Below are 18,075 nucleotides of genomic sequence, written 5' to 3'. Positions count from 1 at the left end.
CCAGGTTCCATGAGAATCAAAGCTTAGAGCTCCAAGTCTAGTCTGTCCGATACAGCAGCCCCCATCACATGTGGCTATTTAAATTTAATTAAAATTCAGTAAATGTAGAATTCATTTCAGTTCCTCAGTTATACTTATCACATTTCAACTGTTCCATAGCCACAGTTGGTTGCCTAATGGCTACCATATTGGACAGTGCAGGTACAGACCATTTCCATGATTGCAGAGAGTCCTATTGGACAGCTCTTCTCTAAGGCATCTACTGTATATAGTGAACTAGCCTCTCTCCTATGCACCTAGAATGGTACCAATTATGTACCATCCTTATGAGAATTGAGCAAATAGTTACTCAAGTCATTTTCTGTGTTCTAAGATTTGGAAAAGGAACCTAGTTGAGAAAGGCTAGGTTCCCTTTAGCTTACAGATCAGAAAACTGAGGCGGAAGAGGAAGAGGAAATGGATGAGGCTGCAAGGATCTCAGACCCAGGTCTCCTGGTTCCCTGTCCAGTGTTCTTTCCAATACACCACAGTCCATTGTTCAGAAAACTGAAACCATCTAGTCAACATATGTTTGCAAGACAGATAAAAATAAAGGAGTTAAAAAAGCCCAGGGTGGCCTTGAATTATTTATTCAGTTGCCCATGTGTTCGGACACAGGCTGTGGGAGTATCTGAATATGTTTTTTTAAGGAAAACCCTTGTATTCTCTTAGACCACAGATGTGAGGAACAGCAGGAGGACATGAGGATGGCCAGGGGCGAGAGGTTGGCATTGATGGATGTAGTGGAAAACACCGGAGACTTTGCAGGTAAAGAGAATTTTCAAGTAGCTCAAAAGCTCTGGACAACTTTGTACAAGATGGGAGCTACTATTTCTTGAACATAGAGTATGTGTGCTAGGCACATCACAGAAATCATCTTGTTGAATTCCCCACCGAATCCAAGTGAAGCGGGCATGGTTAGCACCTTTTATGGAAGAAGACTCAGAGGGTCAGAGAGGATCAGAGAGGTGAGATGACTTGCCCAGGGTCCCATAGGCTGGGAGTGGTGAAACTGAGAAGGGAACACAGACAACCCAACATCAAAGCTTGTGCATTTTGTACTAAGCCAATTTCCAGCGTGAACTCTGTGTGCCTGGGAGAGTGACAGTTCCATTTCTTTACAACAATTTATTGAACTTGGTGACCTACTTCCTTTAGCCATAGACTATGGTCTACCTAGCTGTTAACCCTCATTACACGTTTCTAAAATGTCAGTTTTAATTTAACATATGATAACTCTGTTATGAAATCTTAGAATGAACAGAATAGCTATTGTATGAGCCTCAAGCACCAACTGACTATAGGTTATTAAAAACATATTGATCGAAGCTGAGGGCTCTGTGTAATAGAGACATATCTCATTACACAACAATTAACCCTCCAATGGGTTTCCAACAATCAGATGGTATTTATTTAATGGACAATAACTGCTTTATGAAATGCAAATTGAATACATACACAGGAACCTTCATTTACAAAACTTCCATTTTTAAGTGGAATCAAGGCCAAGGCTTGACCAAAAGTCTGATACTCCTCATTGCCACAGAAAAAATAAATAAATGTATGGGTTGCTGGAAAGGCTGCTCTGAAGTGTCACATGAGGTTTCCCAAACCCAGCTCCGAGCCCCAGTGAGGACGGCTGGGGCAGAGGAAGGCAGGTGTCTACAGAGGGCCTACGGAGTGCATTTCTTTTCACATTCACCCAGCTGTCAAAGGAAGGTCCTATATTCAGGCACTGATAGCAGTGTGGAAAACTGGAGCCCAAATTTAGTGTGGTGCCATGATCTAATATAGTTTTTGCACACATACGCACACTTCTGCTTGTAAATGAGAGCTCCCCACCACTTTCTGTGGCCTTGTTGAGAGGAGGGGTAACACCTCTTCCGTAATTCGAGTTTTGGAGGGACTTAATGAAAGACAGTAGAGCCTGGGATAAGACACTGCAAGGTGTGAGTTGAAGCCCAGCCCTATCACCTTCCTTGGGCTCTTGGTCAGATCTCTTCGCCTCTTTGAGCTCCAATCCCTGACTCACCTGGCAAATGAAGAAGCTGGTCCTTTTATAAAATTACTAGAAAGATGAAATGAGACTCTGTCTGCAAAGCATTTAGTGCAGAATTGGGTGCAGGGTAAGCACTTGATAAACACCGGCAACCACAACCATAGAATAATATTCATTAATTATGAGCTGGTTATTATTTCCACCATCATTAACATTGTGTACCATTGTTACCAGATAAGACATCCCCAAGAAGGGCTGGGGGGAGAGGGCAATATACTAATCCGCCTGAAATCATAGCCAAGTTCCATCCAAAATAGATGTCAACATCTTAGCATGCTCTCATAACCCTTTACAACTCCCTAAAGCCTGAGCTCCTTAGGGGCTCCCAATGCTGAAAGGCACCCCAGGAAACTGCTTGATTCAGGTCTCCACCTTCCAGCCACTGAGGCATCATTAGACCCACTTTTCAGCGGCAGAGAATAAGACTGGGAGGGAAAGCGATTCACTGCTAGTAAGTGATAGACCCGGGAGCTGAACTGAGGCATCTCGAGCCTCAGTTTATCATCCCCTGATCTTCTAAACATTCTACCTTCAGTTCTATAAAGCAACACTAGGCACAGGCAAAGATTCTAATTGTACAAATATATATGTGCATGCGTATAATGCACACATATGTACAAGCTCGTGTGTAAGGCACCCTTCATATACAACATGCATACGAAGGTGTTTGCCCATTAACCAGAGGCAATTTCAACTCTCGCGTTCATGGAGGTGAGGCCAGTACCTCCATCCCAGGGGAGGTTATGGCAAGAGAGGTTTCAATGTTTTTAATAATGAAGCCAAACATTCACTCACTTAAAATATGCACCATTACTTGCTGATTTCTATTAGCAATCACTCATTCCCTGACCCCCCAACTCTACAACATGCCCACATGGACCAGTCGCTGTACTAAACGTTGCAGGCACTCATTAAATAAGATCAAGAACCAAAAACACACTGAAATCCCTCTTCCGAGGCTGCTTCCCTTCCAAGTCTGCCTCTTCTGACAGGAGAGAGAGAGAGAGAGAGAAGGATCGACACTTCACAGGCCATACTCACCTTTCAAAGAAGTGGCCATCGATGGGCGGGAACCACTCCAGCGTCACGGAGTAGGTCGTGTGGCCCATGACCTGGGGGGCGAGGGCGACAGGCGCCGGCTTCCTGGAGGGCTGCCAGCTCTGGTACACCAGGTCCAGGTAACAGTGCATTCTGGCGACTTGATTGGGCGTGAAGGAGTCCGTGCAGTCGTCATCTGCAAGTGGGCAGAGGGAAAGATAAGAACCTCGCTGCACAGGCGGGCAGGCGAGAGAATGATGACGTCTCCTGGTGGCCGGAGAGCCAGCACCCCGGCTCTTGCCAACTCAGAGCTGGCCTCTTCCAGTGCTCAAGAGTTAATGGTCTGTGAACAAATTAGTGCAGTCATCACTTCTGGAGACAGGTGAGAGGGAACAGGAGGAAGGGGAGGGTGGATGGAACTGAAAAGGCATGTCTGAGCCTGGAGAGGGAGCGGCCCAGAGGTCATGGCTAAGGACAAGGGCAAGACAAGGTGCTTTCACGGGTCCCCAAGCCACTGGTCAGCAAGTCACCCTTACCCCTTCTCTCCCTCCCCTCTCATTTAGTACCTCTCATTCCTTCACTCATTTTGTTCACTCACTCACTCATTTGCTCGCTCCTTTACACACTCACTTGTTCCTTTGCTCATGCCCTCAGGTTTGTTCAACCGCTCACTCACTAAGTCTGCTATTTACTGATGCAGAGATATTTTCCTTCCAACAAACCTTCTGAGCATCAATTACATATTCTCTGCTCTGAGCCAAGGGTCATGGAAACATAAAATATTCTTGTGCTGAGGAGCTGCCAGTCAAGTTATAGGGTGAAGACCAGTTTATTGTATGGGTCAAGGTGGTTACAAGGCTGCTCAAGTCTGCGACGCTGACCACTGATGGAGAGGAGACAGCACACTGGGGGAGTCCGGTGAACCCACGAGGCTTCTGAAGAAGGAGGTACTTGAGGTCCACTAGGCTGCATGGCTAAGACTGGGAAAGAAAGTGGAGGGGCTGCGGGAGAGGGAGTTCAGGCCCACAGAGGAGTGGTGTCCTACGTAGTGAGCACAGGCCAGAGCGTCATACAGGCTCAGACGTGGTCCAGGCTCAGTGTCCATGGCGGGGATACAGGACAGTGACACCTTCTGCGTGTGGTGCTGTCACTGGGACATTTACTGTGTGCCCAGTACCAGCCAGGCATGGTACACTGTGCTGCGGACACACAGAACTCTCCTACTATTCTGGAGAAAATACTATTCCTCCATTTTACAGAGGAGGACACTGAAGCTGAGAGAGGTCAAGCTACTTTTCAGAGATGACAGAGCTGGGGGGCAGATCTGAGATTCGAACCCAGGCAGTCTTGACTCCAAGGCCACATTTTGAATCAATATGAGAACTTCTTTCTGAGTGCACAGAAGAAAAAATTGTGGGCAAAGTATCCTGCAGGTGCTTGATAAATGGGAGTTTAGTCTGAGCCTGTGGGGGAAGGCGGGCTGGAATACAATCTCTTAATGTCTTTCGATCTAACGACCTTCAATCTACTCTCTCCCTTCAAGGATGCGCAATGAAGGCCATGACCCGAGACTCGCCCCTCAAGGAAGATGTTTGCCTCCGTCCTTCCCTCCAGCAGCCCCATTCAGCTGCCCCAGGGGCAGAGCGAGGCACTGTTTTGGCTTGGTTTCCAAAAACACCACTTCCCAGAGGTGTCTGCCTGGTCAGGGTTTCCGCAGCTGGACCCCAGACGGAGGAGCACGGGGCTCGCCAGATCTTAAAATAAACCCGCCACTGGGAATCCTGCAGCATAAACTCACTCCCCTTCATCAAACAAACAGAAAATAAGTTTGGGCAGGTGCTGGGCAGGTGGACATGACCTTGAGAATCCAGATTGGGGAATGGACAGGGGTGTGAGGAGGCTGTGCACAGAAGCTGCCTCTGGTCCCCTTCACAATTTCTGACAGTCTCTTTCCAGCACCCTGGGGAGGTCTTCCATACACTTGGAGGAAGCAGAAGAGCCCGCTGTCCTGTAGCAAACACTCTGACCAGAGTGACCAAATGTCTCTCAAGCCCGTATGTAACTCCCTGCATACCAAACATCCTATGCGACCCCACTGCCTGAAGAATAGCGTCCGAAGGTACTCAAATGTTTAAGAAGAACTGGATGGTCGGGGACGTTCTTCTTTGTGACCGTGAACTTTGTACTTCATCCCGAAAACTTTGGAAAAGTCACTGAGTAGGTTAGAGGAAGGCGGAGGGCATGACGGCTAAGCTAAGGAAGTTAGGGGCTGTATACGTAGATACATGCATGAGGAATTTGGAGTCAACCGGGCAAGTGATCTTATGCCCACGGTGCCTCAGCTTCCCTGGCTGTGAAGTGGAGATGATGATGACGATAACCAGGTTGCTGATGTCAGAACGCCGCTGAGGGTTACACAGAGTGCAGCACCAAGAGTGCTGCTAAATGCTCAGTAAACGCTCACTGCCTCGTGACTCAGAGTAAGTGCGTGTGTGCGTGCGCACTAACGTGTCTGGAGTGTTGGAAAACTGGAAGCAGATAAAAAAAAGAATGTAAAATATTCATTCTCCTTGATCTAGCAACATCACATTTAGGAATTCAATCGATAGATATTCATGAACAAACATGAGGAAAAGTATATGTACAAGGATGTCTTTTGAAGCATCACTTATATAGTGAAAGTATTAGAAATAACGCATCCGTCTATTAATTGGGGGATAACTGTGTACTTTGAGGCACACGCATAGAATAGAATTCTAATCAGTCATTTCGAAAAGAAGGAAGCAGCTTTAAAGCTCACATCCCTCATGTATAAACTGGGCACATTTAAATGCACCCACCACACAAGAGTTGTGGTGAGGAGTCAATGAACTGGAGCTCATAAAGCACTTATCAAGATAAATGGAGAAGAAAAACAGCATTTTTTTCCCTCTCTATATTCTGATTTGTTTGCTTTTCTTCTCCCAAAGAAATAGCAGTTTCCTTTTCTAACTTAAAAATTAGCCATTCCCATGTCTGTCAATAAAAACGTTTAAAAAATGGATAGGAGACAGAACCTGGTAGGAGAACAAAACTGTGTCTGAAGTTTAAAAGCTGAAGTCGGAAAACGCCCCTCCCAGGGTAGCACACCCAGAGACTGAGCCGCTGTCGGGATCTTGGGTGAGGCACCGGAGGGCTTCTGTTTATCACAGACACTCTGCCTCGATTAGCTGATGCCTCTGGGCAGCCCCTCTGGGCTTCCTGCCGCCACATGCTTCCCCTCCTGACATCCGTGGCCACCTGATCCTGGGCTCTAGGACCAGCCTACCCATCTTACTCTTCTGTCTCCAAGCAGAAAGGACACTGGGGATTTCAGTATTCCAGGAGCCTGCACCAGTCCCCACAGGGTGGATACAGTGCCCTGAGTTGGCTAACTACACTCTGTTCTCAAGAACACATTTCCACCTGTAGCTGGAAGGCCACAGAGCATGGAGGAGGCTCAGGGCCTGAACTCAGGACCTCCACCCCCCGTGGAACCTCGGGCACAATGCTGACCCCGGAAGCCTCACTTCCACCCACTGTGAAGTACAGAATCACGATGCTACCTGCCTCCCACAGCTGATGAAAGCATTTCACAAGCTAACCCATCTCCAGTGCATGAACAACTGAGCTGCCCTTGGTAAAAGTCCCTGTCCTTCTGTTGTTTTAAAAATAATGATCATGATAATAATAGTGACAGTAATAAATGGTTATGTTCACTGCAGAACATTTGGAATGTGCCAAGAATGTTACAAAGAAATAAACATTACCCTCAACATTACTGAGAGATAATACAATTAACATGTAGTATGTAAGTATGTGTGGATGGATGTGAATATCTATGGTGAATTTCTATAATTCCTATCATCGCAAAAATATCATATATACACTTGTGATGATATAGGATATTATGTGCCAGGTCCTATACTATACAACATTAGCCTCTGGGCTGTTTTCACATTAAATAGTTAACAAATAATCCTACTAATTATCATCTATTGAGCACTCATGAGATACCAAGGGCAGTGCTAATTCCCTCCCCTGTATGATCTCACCTACCATCATGCAAGGTACGTGTGATTATCCTTCGAGTATTGATGAAGTAACAGAGAAAAGTGACTTGCCCAAGGTCAAAGCACGCAGAGGATTCAAGCTGGTCCCCACACTCCAAACTTCATGCACTGAGCCACCGTGCTACTCTGCTGCTCTCCGTTTGTGCCCCTCTACCGTCTACTACGTCATCCTCTGTGACCACATAATGTCCTGTCACATGGGTGCCTTGAGATTCACTTCAGCAACCCACTCTCTTCAGACCTGCAGGAAGTTTCTAATTTTTCACATACAAGCATTTTTCCCCACTCTGCCTGGCAGGTAGTAAATGCCCGATTAATATTTGGAGAATTGCTAAAAACACTGAGTAAATCTTTAAATTCAGCCACTGAGAATTTTTTCCCTTAGGACATATTCCTTCAAGGCAGGACTGCTGGGTCAAGCCTACGTGCCTATTAGAAGGGACACACAGAATGATGGTGACAAGACACTTGCCCCCGTAGGCTAGGGCAGGCCTGGTTTACACACTCTTGAGGAGGCCAGGACCGGAGCGTCCTCCTGGTGTGCTCCCCGTGGCCGAGTCTCTTCAGGAAGCAGAATCTGAGCTGCTGCCTTTCCGCCTGCCCGGGGAACATCCAACAGCTCAACGTGACCACACGTGCCTGGTTCTCCGGGAGGCCTGCCCCCAGCACCTGCTTGGTGTCTGCTTATCTGAGTGCCTGGGACTGTCTCAAACTTCCCCAGTATCAGGAATAGAGCCAAACAATTACTGCTTAACACATAGGCGCCGCAGTAAAAGGCCTGCCTTGTTTTTTGCTGTGTGACCCTGGAAGAGTTACTGAAGCTCCCTAAGCCACACTTCCTCCATCTATAAAATGGGCACGGCAGTAACAGCACTTACCTCCTTAGGTTATTCTGAGGATTCAGTGAGACAAGCCTAGGAGGTGTTTCCCCCAGAGTCCGGCACATCCTAGGCATTCAACAATTACTGCAGTCCTGCCTCCAGCCACGTTCAATTCATTAAAAACTGCGTAAGACTCACAGTTCAGTTCCTCGGTCTCACTCGCCGCGTTTCAAGGGCTCAGTGGCCACAAGAGGCTAATGGCTACCCTACTGGGCGGCAGAGACGCAGAACACGTCCACCTTTGCAGGAAGTCGGAGCGCCCAGGACGGAAGGCGCTCGAAGCAGCTGACCCGGCAAGGCCCCGCCCCCTTGCCTTGATTGCAGACCCCTGTGCATCTCTCTCCCAGCCCTGAGAACCTGATCCTGCTCTGCATTTTGAATTTCATCCAGCTGCTTTTGTCACCTCATCTATCAGAGATCCTAAGGAAAACAAACATTTCAAAGCTCGTGGTCGCCTTGAATATGCTTTTGTGGGTGTAAGTTTGTTATCGTAGCTCAGTGAATTAGTTCTGCTGTTAATGGGTCACTGAGCTGAGGGGTTCCTTTAAAAAAACAACGGTAAATCAATCACCCTTTAGATCTGTACAAAGGGGAACAACAACAACAAAAAAGATTTAGTTTATGGGGGTCTGGTAGCTAGTGGCAGCTCCTGGCCCCTAAGAGGCCGGCAAACTTCCAAACTCATGTTACTGTTTATTTTCCATGTGCGTCGAGCTGGCCAAGGAAAGGTGCTATAGAAATGGAACGTAAGCACGGCTCTGTGAGGGGACCGGGCACCGGATGTGGGATGTAGGCTTGGCTGGGGGTGGGAGCCCAGTGGGAATCTGCTTTTGAGGAAATACCCAGCACTCAGGTCTTTTTTAGGGACCTAAATCTAAGCGCTATTTACAGTGCCAAGGGTGGGTACGGACCTTACCTTTCAAGAGACCTCAGGTGTAAGTTGTATGAACCCTAAATGGGAGAGGCCCCAGAGGTCATCAGCCCAAATGGGAAACCAGGAAGATCCTTTGGTGATCATCCAGTTTACTGGGTTTCAGGAGGGAAAGCCTCTCTCCCAGTGCAACTGAGGCAAAACCCCACCAGAAATGGAAAACGGTTGGGGGAGCTCCCCTGATTAAAGCAGAGATGGAAGCCTGGAGTCCCACTCACACAACCACCCAGGGCAGCCCCCCGCAGCATCTCTGTGGGGGAGAGTGTGAAATCCACCCAAATGGCTCAATGTCCCCATCAACCGTTGGCTGGGTCTCATTTGATGAGCAGCACAAGAGTAAAAGGAAAAAAAATACTTAAGAGTCCAATACTTATAACCTGGGGCCAATGGCTTCAGTCAGCCTCTGTTTTGTCCTCTGTGAAATGAGCATAGTTCCTACCCCATAGGTTTACTGTGAGAATTAAATAAGATGGTGTATATTAAAGTTCTTTACAAACAACAAACTTTACACAAGTAGAAATACTGTTACTGATAAGAATCAATTTTATATACCTGTTACTGGAGAACTGATTCATTTTCTTCCCTCCCTGCTCTGCCCCCTCCTTTCCTCCCTCCTTTTCTTCCTCATGAGCATTTATTAAGCATCACGCCCTGTGCCAGGTGCTGAGAATACAGTGATGTATTAGAGGCAATCCCTGCCTTCACAGAACTCGCTTGTCTTGGGGGGGGGGAAGAGACACCTGAACTGAATATTGTAATAGAATTTGATGGTGGGCAACCACGTGCAATTTTGTAGATCGTGTGTTATTCAAGCCTTACTGGCTTTAAAGGGCCAGTAGTGAGGGCTGTGACTGCCCTATGGAAGGGATATCTTGTTCTAATTTGCCAAAGATGTGATAAGGGCTAGAGTGGCCTTGATATATGCTCAAAGGAAGCATAGAGCATCCTAGAACCCAAAGAATGAGTCCTTAACACTGTTACTATTGGTATAAAAAAGGGTTTTGAAAGGATATATGCAGTTAGGGAAAAAAAACGTATCTCATGTAATAATTACATATTTGCAAAACCAAAAGCATGCTATTGTTTTTTTTCTGTAGTAAAACAGTAAAGGAGCATGTGAGAGTTTTGCGTTTCAAAAAAAAAAAAGTTTCTATCACCACCAGCTTAGAAAAATATAGCTGCAAAATAAGAAGGAAACTTGGGAGATCAATTCCAAAGATTCCATTTTCTTAAGAAAAGTGGGACCCAGAGAGGGGATGTGACAGACCCAAAGGCATTAGGTGACCTTGCAGCAGAGCAAGGACTTCTCCCCAGGTTTCCTGCCTTTCAGTCCTGGTCAGCTTCCTAAAGTGCCTTTCTGAGGAACTCCGAGAGGCCATGTCTTCCTTATACCCCTGAGGTTCTCACGGAAGGAATACTACCCAGATTATTTGGGATGAGGAATTGCTGGGATGAAGAAATCTTAGAAAAGGCAAGCAGCTCGCTCAAGGGTGCTCTGAGCCAGGAGTGTAGGCCATGTCTGACATCCAGCCCTGAGCACCCTGCAGAGAGCGGGGCCTTACCTGCGTAGCTCATGAAGTTGTTGAAAGGAGTGTTGAAGAAGCTATTAAAGCCACAGGTGTCGTTCCCTGGCCCCGGGTCGCCGCAGAACTTGTGTTTTGGGGCTGGGTTGGTGTCGCTGCAGAGGTCTCCAGTCTCAAAGGAGGGCTCTGTCTCCATGCAGGGGTCACTGCAAGACTGGATTTCCGAGATGCCTCGGAAGATGTGGTAGAGGCCCAGGCTGTGCCCAATCTCGTGGATCATGGTGTGGGTGTGCCCAGGAGTGCCGTAGAAAGAGGGATTCAAAACGATGCCACCTGCGAGGGGAGAGCCACAGCGTCAGGCAAACGGGGCACCCTGCTTCCTGATGCAGGGGCCCCCAAACCAATCCAGGGTAAATGTGGGTGCTGCCCAGAGTACCCACAGGCTTCTCCGCCTCGTGACAACCCCCCTGCTGAGAGCTGTTATAACTTGAGATGAATCACTGATTAAGTAGGGAGGTGTCTCAGAAGTCATTTTCTGCAATCCATTTGTGATTCCATTGAAGACACCAGTGCCTAAGAAGTGCGTCAACACACCCAAGGTGATTTCAAACTCCTTAAAAGCAGTGGCATGATTCGAATTCAAGGTCTTTGATTTTTGGGCTAGTAGGCATTTCTGCCGTAACTTCTTAGGAAAGAAGGCACAGCCTGGTTCACAAACATTCCACACACATCTGTTTAAATGAATCCCTCGTGGCCAGGCACCTTGGTTCTGGCTCTCATTTTGCCTTCACTAATTCTGTGAAGTTGAGCAAGTCAACCGCCATCCTTGAATCCGTTTCTGCAGCTCTGTATACCTGATGACAGTATGCATTCATGCAGGCCAGCACCATGGCGTGCTCGCCTTTGCAACACTGGTCACAGCAGCCAACATTTCTTGAGCATCTGCTATGTATCCTCAGGCCCTCTGCTTAAGTGTTTCATGTGTATAATCACACCTGAGCATCTCGCAACTCAATGAGAAGAGCACGGACTGACAGAGAGTTCAAGTAACCGGCCCATGATCAAGTCAGTAAGTGGGAAGCTGGCATCTGAACCCAAGATCCTCGGGTTCCAAAGCCAGGGAGTTTAATCTGAGTTCTGCTGCTAATGCTGACCACAGGGCCCAGAGTATGGCATCTTGCTAAATGTAAGTTGAGTATTTGCTGAACGCCAACCCAATTAAAGGAGTTTTGTGAGGTCTAACTAGCCATGGGTAAGCAGCCAGCCCAGCACCTGACACACAGCAAGTGCCTTACTTGCTGTCTGATCACTCGCTGCTCCAAGGGTGTCTCAAGAACAAGCAGCACCAGCATCCCCGGGAGGGTGATTAGACGCTCGGAATCTCAGGCCCCACCCCAGACTTACAGAATCAGAATAAGGAGTTTAACAAGAGCCCCAGGTGCCTTGCCTGTATGTTCCAGTTTGAGAAGCAATAATCTAACCCACGTGTCTTAAAAGATTGAATGTGGCTTAATTGGGGCAGATGGATGGACCAGATCTCAGTAAAATCGATGGATAAGCATGGTTCTCTGTTCATTTTTAGGCCTTGGAGAAATACATATAGGCTGGCAGAGAGATATTTCAACTGTAAAATCCTAATGTGTTTAAGGGAAAGTTAAGATTCAAGTCCGAGCAACCTGCAAGCAGTGACTCTGAGTGCAGAGCAGCATCTTACAAATGAATGACGGGAAGGCAGGGTCTTGTTGATTTGTACTGGCGAGCCTGGAGCAGGCGTGAGGGGAGTTTTATCTCAGGCTGAACTGCAGGGAGGGTGAGCTTGCTTACTCATGGGGCTCACGGAGTCTATTAATTCTGCACTGCTCAGAGCCTTCCAGCACAAAGATAAAGATGTATGAGAGGGTGTGTGGGGGTGTGCGTGCATGCGTGTGTGTGTGAGAGCAGGGGCAGACAGAGGCAGGGAGGACGAGAAATTGAGACAGGAAATCTCTCTCAATTATTTTCTGTCAATCATAATATGAAACATAATCCCCTTCCCACCCAAGGCTTTTTCCAGGGACCATGGTGTAACAGCAGGAAAAGAGAGTAAAAAAAAAAAAAAAAAAAAAAAAAAAAAAAAAGTATAATATATATATATATATATGGTTCTAATAAATTGGGTTTGGGCCTTCTGCAGAGGAATTGTTTATTATCAACACGTCTCAGGATGGGGAGGTGGAAGCCAACTGGAGTTAGCCTGGCATAGGTTGCAATCTTCATTGTATTTCACACTGGCTGTGTGATCTTGGGAAAGTGACTCTGCGTCTCTGGTGAGCTCTAAAATAAACAGCTACCATAGTGCCAATGATTCTCTGTCTCTTTATGAAGCTTTAACATGGAGGTAAATGGGGGAGGGGGCAGGACCCCACAGGTATTTCCCTGGATCATGGCAGCATGGTCGACTTAATGTCCAGGCGGGCTCTGTTTGCTTTACCTCATCCCCTCCCTCCCAGCTCTCCCCTTTTCACAGAACAACAGCACAGAGCTTGAGCCCTGTTTCACTGCTTCTCTTAAAAGGTGAAATAGCTTGAGGCTGACATCATCCTGAAATACTATAACATGCTATGGATTTATAGCCTTCTGTATTCCTGGTCCTGAGCCAGTCCCTGAAATTCGCGGAATTGTCAGGAGTATTTTTCTCCAGCGTTAGAAGCCCGCTGCTCAACCCTTCTAAGACTCTGATCACGACCCTTTTGGTGGATTTTTCCAAGAGGACAGAATTTTCAGCACGGAGAAGGGTCCTTGGAGGCCACCTGCTCTAACCTATTCATTTAAAATGGGAAGAAACTGAGACCTGAAGAAGGAAAGAGACTTGCCTAAGGCCATCCCGCTGGGTTAAGTCACAGCTGAGAACAACCATGTATTCTGGCCTGGGGCCGGCAAGATCCCCGGACATCATGGAGGCACGCCATATGAGCTAATCAGCTTCAGCTTGCCTAAGCTGCACATTCTCTCCTGCCCAGCCCCTGTCTGCCTGGGTCTGCCTGTCTGCCCGTCTGTCTACCCACCCATCATCTGTCTCAGGGTTTCTCAACAACAGCACCATCGATATTTTGGGCTGGATAACTCTTTATTGTGGGTATTGTCAGAGGTCTGGCAGCATCTCTGGTTTCTACCCACTAGATGCCAGTAGCTTCCCCCCATTTGTAAAATCCAAAAATGTCTCTAGATATTGCCAAATGTCTCCTAGGGGAAAAAATCCTCCCCTCCACCAAGAATCACTAGATACTTATTTCTGTATCTATCTCTACTTACACAACCACAAAGATGCATGTGCTCACACACACACACACACACACACACACACATTAGTTTCACTCTTTAAAAGGACTAGGGAAAGAGAGTGGTCTAGAGAACTAAGTCTAGAGTTTGACTCAGCATAGCTTTATTGTTTGAAGTTGCCGTGTCCTTCATCTCCAAGATCCTGTGGATTTAAAACTGCTACTGGACTCTGGCTGTACTACTGGGGGACTAGACAGGCCTGAGGAAAGATCCAGCAACATCTCTCTGCTAAGCCCTACCATTGTCAGGAAGGTACTCCCTGAGTCATCAGTATTCATTAGTGTAAACAGTAGGAACATTCTATAAAGGGGACATAGCTAAATAAACTGCAGTGCCCTCACTCAGTGGAATATTATGTGGCCATTAAAAATCTCATCTTTAGAGAAATGGACATAACCCAGAGAGATGCTTTCTCTTGTGATGTTAAGTGGGGAAAAAAAAACAAGTTGGACGGGAAGTAATTATATGAAGACTGTTGCAACATGGAAAAATGTAGACAGCATAATATTAAGTGAAAAGAGAACAGAAAATTGCATCTATGCTATGATTTCAAATGTGTGCAAGTTAAAGAATGCATGTCTACGTATAGACACGTACTGGAAGAAGGCATGGAAAAGTTAAAATTACAGAACAACAATGTTTGCTTACAGGGCCTGGTTCAGAAATCATTGTCATTTCTGACTTTTGGTGATTAGTTTATATAAACATATGTCTTGTTTATGGATACGCATAATTTGAATTTAAGAAGGGTTCCTGGTGGTGGTGGGTGGAACATGGAGGAACAAGGAGTTCTCACGAACTCTCTCTTGCCTCTTTGGTGTCTCTCAAGCCAACCCATGACCGGCTGGGCCAGCTCATGGGCTGAGAGGCAGGGGCAATAAGGAGAAAGCCAACAGTGAACAGAGTTGGAAACTTAAATTCCAATTGTGGTTCTGCCGCTGATTTGTGTATGACCTTGGGCAAGCCCCATTCCTTCTCTGGATCTTAGTTTCCCCACTAGTAGAACAGGGTTAATAATATTAATTTATTTTTCAGAGCACTGCTTGATGGTTGAAAGATAAGGAAAGCTAAGGAGTTTTGAAAAATTAAAAAGTGATGAGTAAGTAGGTTGTTCACCATCACCACCACCACCATCATCACCACCATCACTACTGAATGTATTCCTGTGCTAATCTAATTTCTTCCTGAAGAAGTTTCTAATTCTCACCTAAGTGCATTAGGGCCTCCTTGTCCCACGGCCAAGTTGCTACTCCCGCCAATTCCTCCTCCGAAGAGTTTGCAAAGAAGATATTGAGGTGTGTTGATCCATCCAATCTAAGAATGTTCTTCAGCTCATTAACATCCAAGTATGCTCTGTAAGAGAAAAAGAACCTTGGCTGTCATCACCATCAAATAACAGGTACTCCTACATTAATTGAGTCACTGTGTGCCAGGCACTTTGCAAAACACTTTATAAACATCACCTCATTGACTCCCCCAATAGTAAGGGAGATGATCCCATTTTACAGATTAAAAAAAATTAAATCCATTAAAAAAAAGTCCTTGTGATTTTGAGAAACTTGAAGGTTGCTCAGCTTAGAACAACAGTAGGGTTCAGTTTAGAACCTAGATTAATCTCAAGTCAACATCTGTGCCCCTGAGGACTCTGCTGTATTGACTGATGACAGAGCAACATAATGTGGATGTAGATCAGGAACAGGCTATGAAAGAGGTAACGTGTATTCTAGTCTTGGCTTCTTCTCTATTTCATTCATTCACCGTGGACCTCAGACCATACATTTGGCAAATACAGAGCTACACTAGGAGGCCTGTTTTGAATCTCTATTCCAATCTTGCAAGGAGACATTATTACTCTGTTCGCAAGATAAGCAACGTGTGGTCCAAAGTGATGAAACAGGTTGCCCAACGTTGCAAAACTGGGTTTCAAAGCCAATTCCGTCTAGCTTAGAAACTTACTCTCTTTTCACTGAGGTGTTATCTGACTCCCATAGATGATTCTGCAGCCTGTAAGCCTCTGTTTCTTTGTCCATAAGATAAAGATGAAGGGATATTGTATTTGGGGCAGCTGCCATTGTATCTAGGGTACAGACTGACCTATTGGAAAAGTGAATTAACTCCCCATGCTACAATCATAAACTCTTTAATACACTGAACAAGGATACTTTGGAAAGAGAAAGAAAGGGTCTTTGCAAAGAGACTGGCATATCCGAGGTGCTCAATAAATGCGAACTCTTCCCTTGTGGCGTACAACTCTCCCATCAGACTAGTCACAGGCATGTTATCCAGTGGGTCATTTTCTAAACAGAGAGAGGTATCCAGCTCCCCTCTCATGCTTCTTCAGTCCCCATTTTATGTCTGTCATCATGTAGATTAAGGATCCTTATGAACAGGTGATACTCATTTCTGGAGTAAAGTTGGAAATGAATCAATGAATAAAAACATACATAAACAAGCAAGCAGGCAGCCTGCTGTCGTAGGTGAGATCAAGCCTATGAATAATGATATTTAATGTCTGCTGGGCCCTTCTATGTGGTCCGACTTCGTGTGGGTTATCTTCTTTAATCTTAATAACACTGAGGTAGGTGGTATTATTATCCCCATTTTCCAGAGGAGGAGAAAGAGGCTTACAGAACCTTCACACCTTGCTCAGGTCACACAGCTCGTTGGAAGGGCTTCCCATTCCTGTAATGCTGCCTCTCCATGGGGGGCTGGCACAGAGCCTGGTCGGTAAAACACGAATGGCGCTGCCCTTCTCTTTCCCTCCTGGAGTCATAGAAGAACCTCCCCGTGTGTGAAAGAGTGAAGTCTGAGATCCCCAGCGTGGCCTACAAGACCCTGTCTGCCCCTTTGGCCTCATCTCTCTCCAAGGCAGAATGAGAACTCACAGTGAATTTCCCACTGTGTGTAGTCAGCAACCCCCATGATGCACTAACCTCAGTGCATTTACTCGTGCTGCTCCCTCTGCCAGAGACTCTGCTCCCCATTTTGTCCTCTGATGAACAAATCCAAAGTCTGTTCTGGTACCACTCCTTCAGGAAGACCTCCCTGATTCCCATCTCCCCGGTACCGCCTTGACTGTCTCTGTACTTATCCACCTCCTCTTCGCACACACTCTCGCAACCCTCCAAACGATCACATCACCTGTCTGTATCTACCACTGTGTGTGGCTCTCTGGGGCCAGGGAACGTGCGTAGCTCATCTCTGTTTACCCAGGTCCCAGCACAGGGCTTGACACTGGGCAAGCCCTCCATAAATGCTGATGGAGCCGAATTTACAATGGGAAAGAGAAAAGCTAAAATATTGAGGTCCCAGCCTCAGCTTCAGCACTTCCTTCCTAGGCGGCCTCAGTTTCCTTACCGACACACTGGGATTAGTGAGCATCACAGAGCATCTCCATGGGTCACAACCTACACCTTCACTCAGACAGGAACAGGATGCGTCTCCGACCGACAGTGCCCTCCTGGACACCCACGTTACCGAGAGCCCATGATTAGTCATGTGACCATAATTCCTCCGGCTTTTCAAAGCAAGGTGAACATGATTTGGAGAGCTGGAGATACAGGCAGGTCCTAGAGACGTCACATCCATGTCCAGGTCCAGCCAGACACTGATTCCGAGGACAGCCACAGAAGCGGAGATACTGCCCAGAAATCTGGCTGCTGTGCCTTCTCTGCCCCGAGATCCCACCTTCAGCTTCTTGGACTAGAAGGCTCATAATGAGTTGGAACGATCAGAGTAGGAATGAGGAAGGAAAAAGGCAAGCATTTAGGAAGCACTTGCTGTATGCCAGGCCCTGTGCTAGTGACACCTGTTGTCCCATCTCTGTCCGGCAGCTGAAGCCACAAAGCAGAGGGGGTAAGGTGGCCCGTTCTCAAGCCAAAGTCCTGGATTTGAGTCCAGCTTGTCCACCTGATGTTTGGGTCACCCTGGGCTATTTACTTAACTTCTTGGGCCCCAGTTTCTTTACACACAGAACAAGGATGCTAACAGTATCTACCTCATAGAGTTGTTCAGAGGATTTGGGACGTTAACAAAGGAAGTGTAAACGGCTCAGAATAATACCTGGCACGTAGAAGCCCTCGGTAAATGTTTAGCTATTCTGGTTATTTATCCCCATCTTACAGATGAAGGAACAGGGGTTCAGAGATCACATAAATACTGACAAGGCCAAGTGCAAATCTAGACGTGTCCAACT

At 46.6% G+C, this 18,075-nt stretch overlaps 1 protein-coding gene across 1 annotated transcript in view; it reads right to left on the bottom strand.

Annotated features, from left to right (window-relative positions):
* PAPPA (pappalysin 1) overlaps positions 1-18,075 on the bottom strand; it is a 230,323-nt gene that overhangs the window by 162,293 nt on the left and 49,955 nt on the right. Inside the window, exons 3-5 of the mRNA XM_074362102.1 lie at positions 15,088-15,233; positions 10,602-10,895; positions 3,140-3,332 (exon numbers count right to left, since the gene is read on the bottom strand). Coding sequence (XP_074218203.1) covers positions 3,140-3,332; positions 10,602-10,895; positions 15,088-15,233 — 633 coding nt within the window. The remainder of the gene's footprint in view (positions 1-3,139; positions 3,333-10,601; positions 10,896-15,087; positions 15,234-18,075) is intronic.

The sequence above is a fragment of the Camelus bactrianus genome, chromosome 4 (assembly GCF_048773025.1).
Source record: "Camelus bactrianus isolate YW-2024 breed Bactrian camel chromosome 4, ASM4877302v1, whole genome shotgun sequence".
Lineage (NCBI taxonomy): Eukaryota > Metazoa > Chordata > Mammalia > Artiodactyla > Camelidae > Camelus > Camelus bactrianus.
The sequence above is the reverse complement of the archived record's forward strand: the minus strand, read 5'-3'. Positions and strand labels throughout refer to the sequence as shown.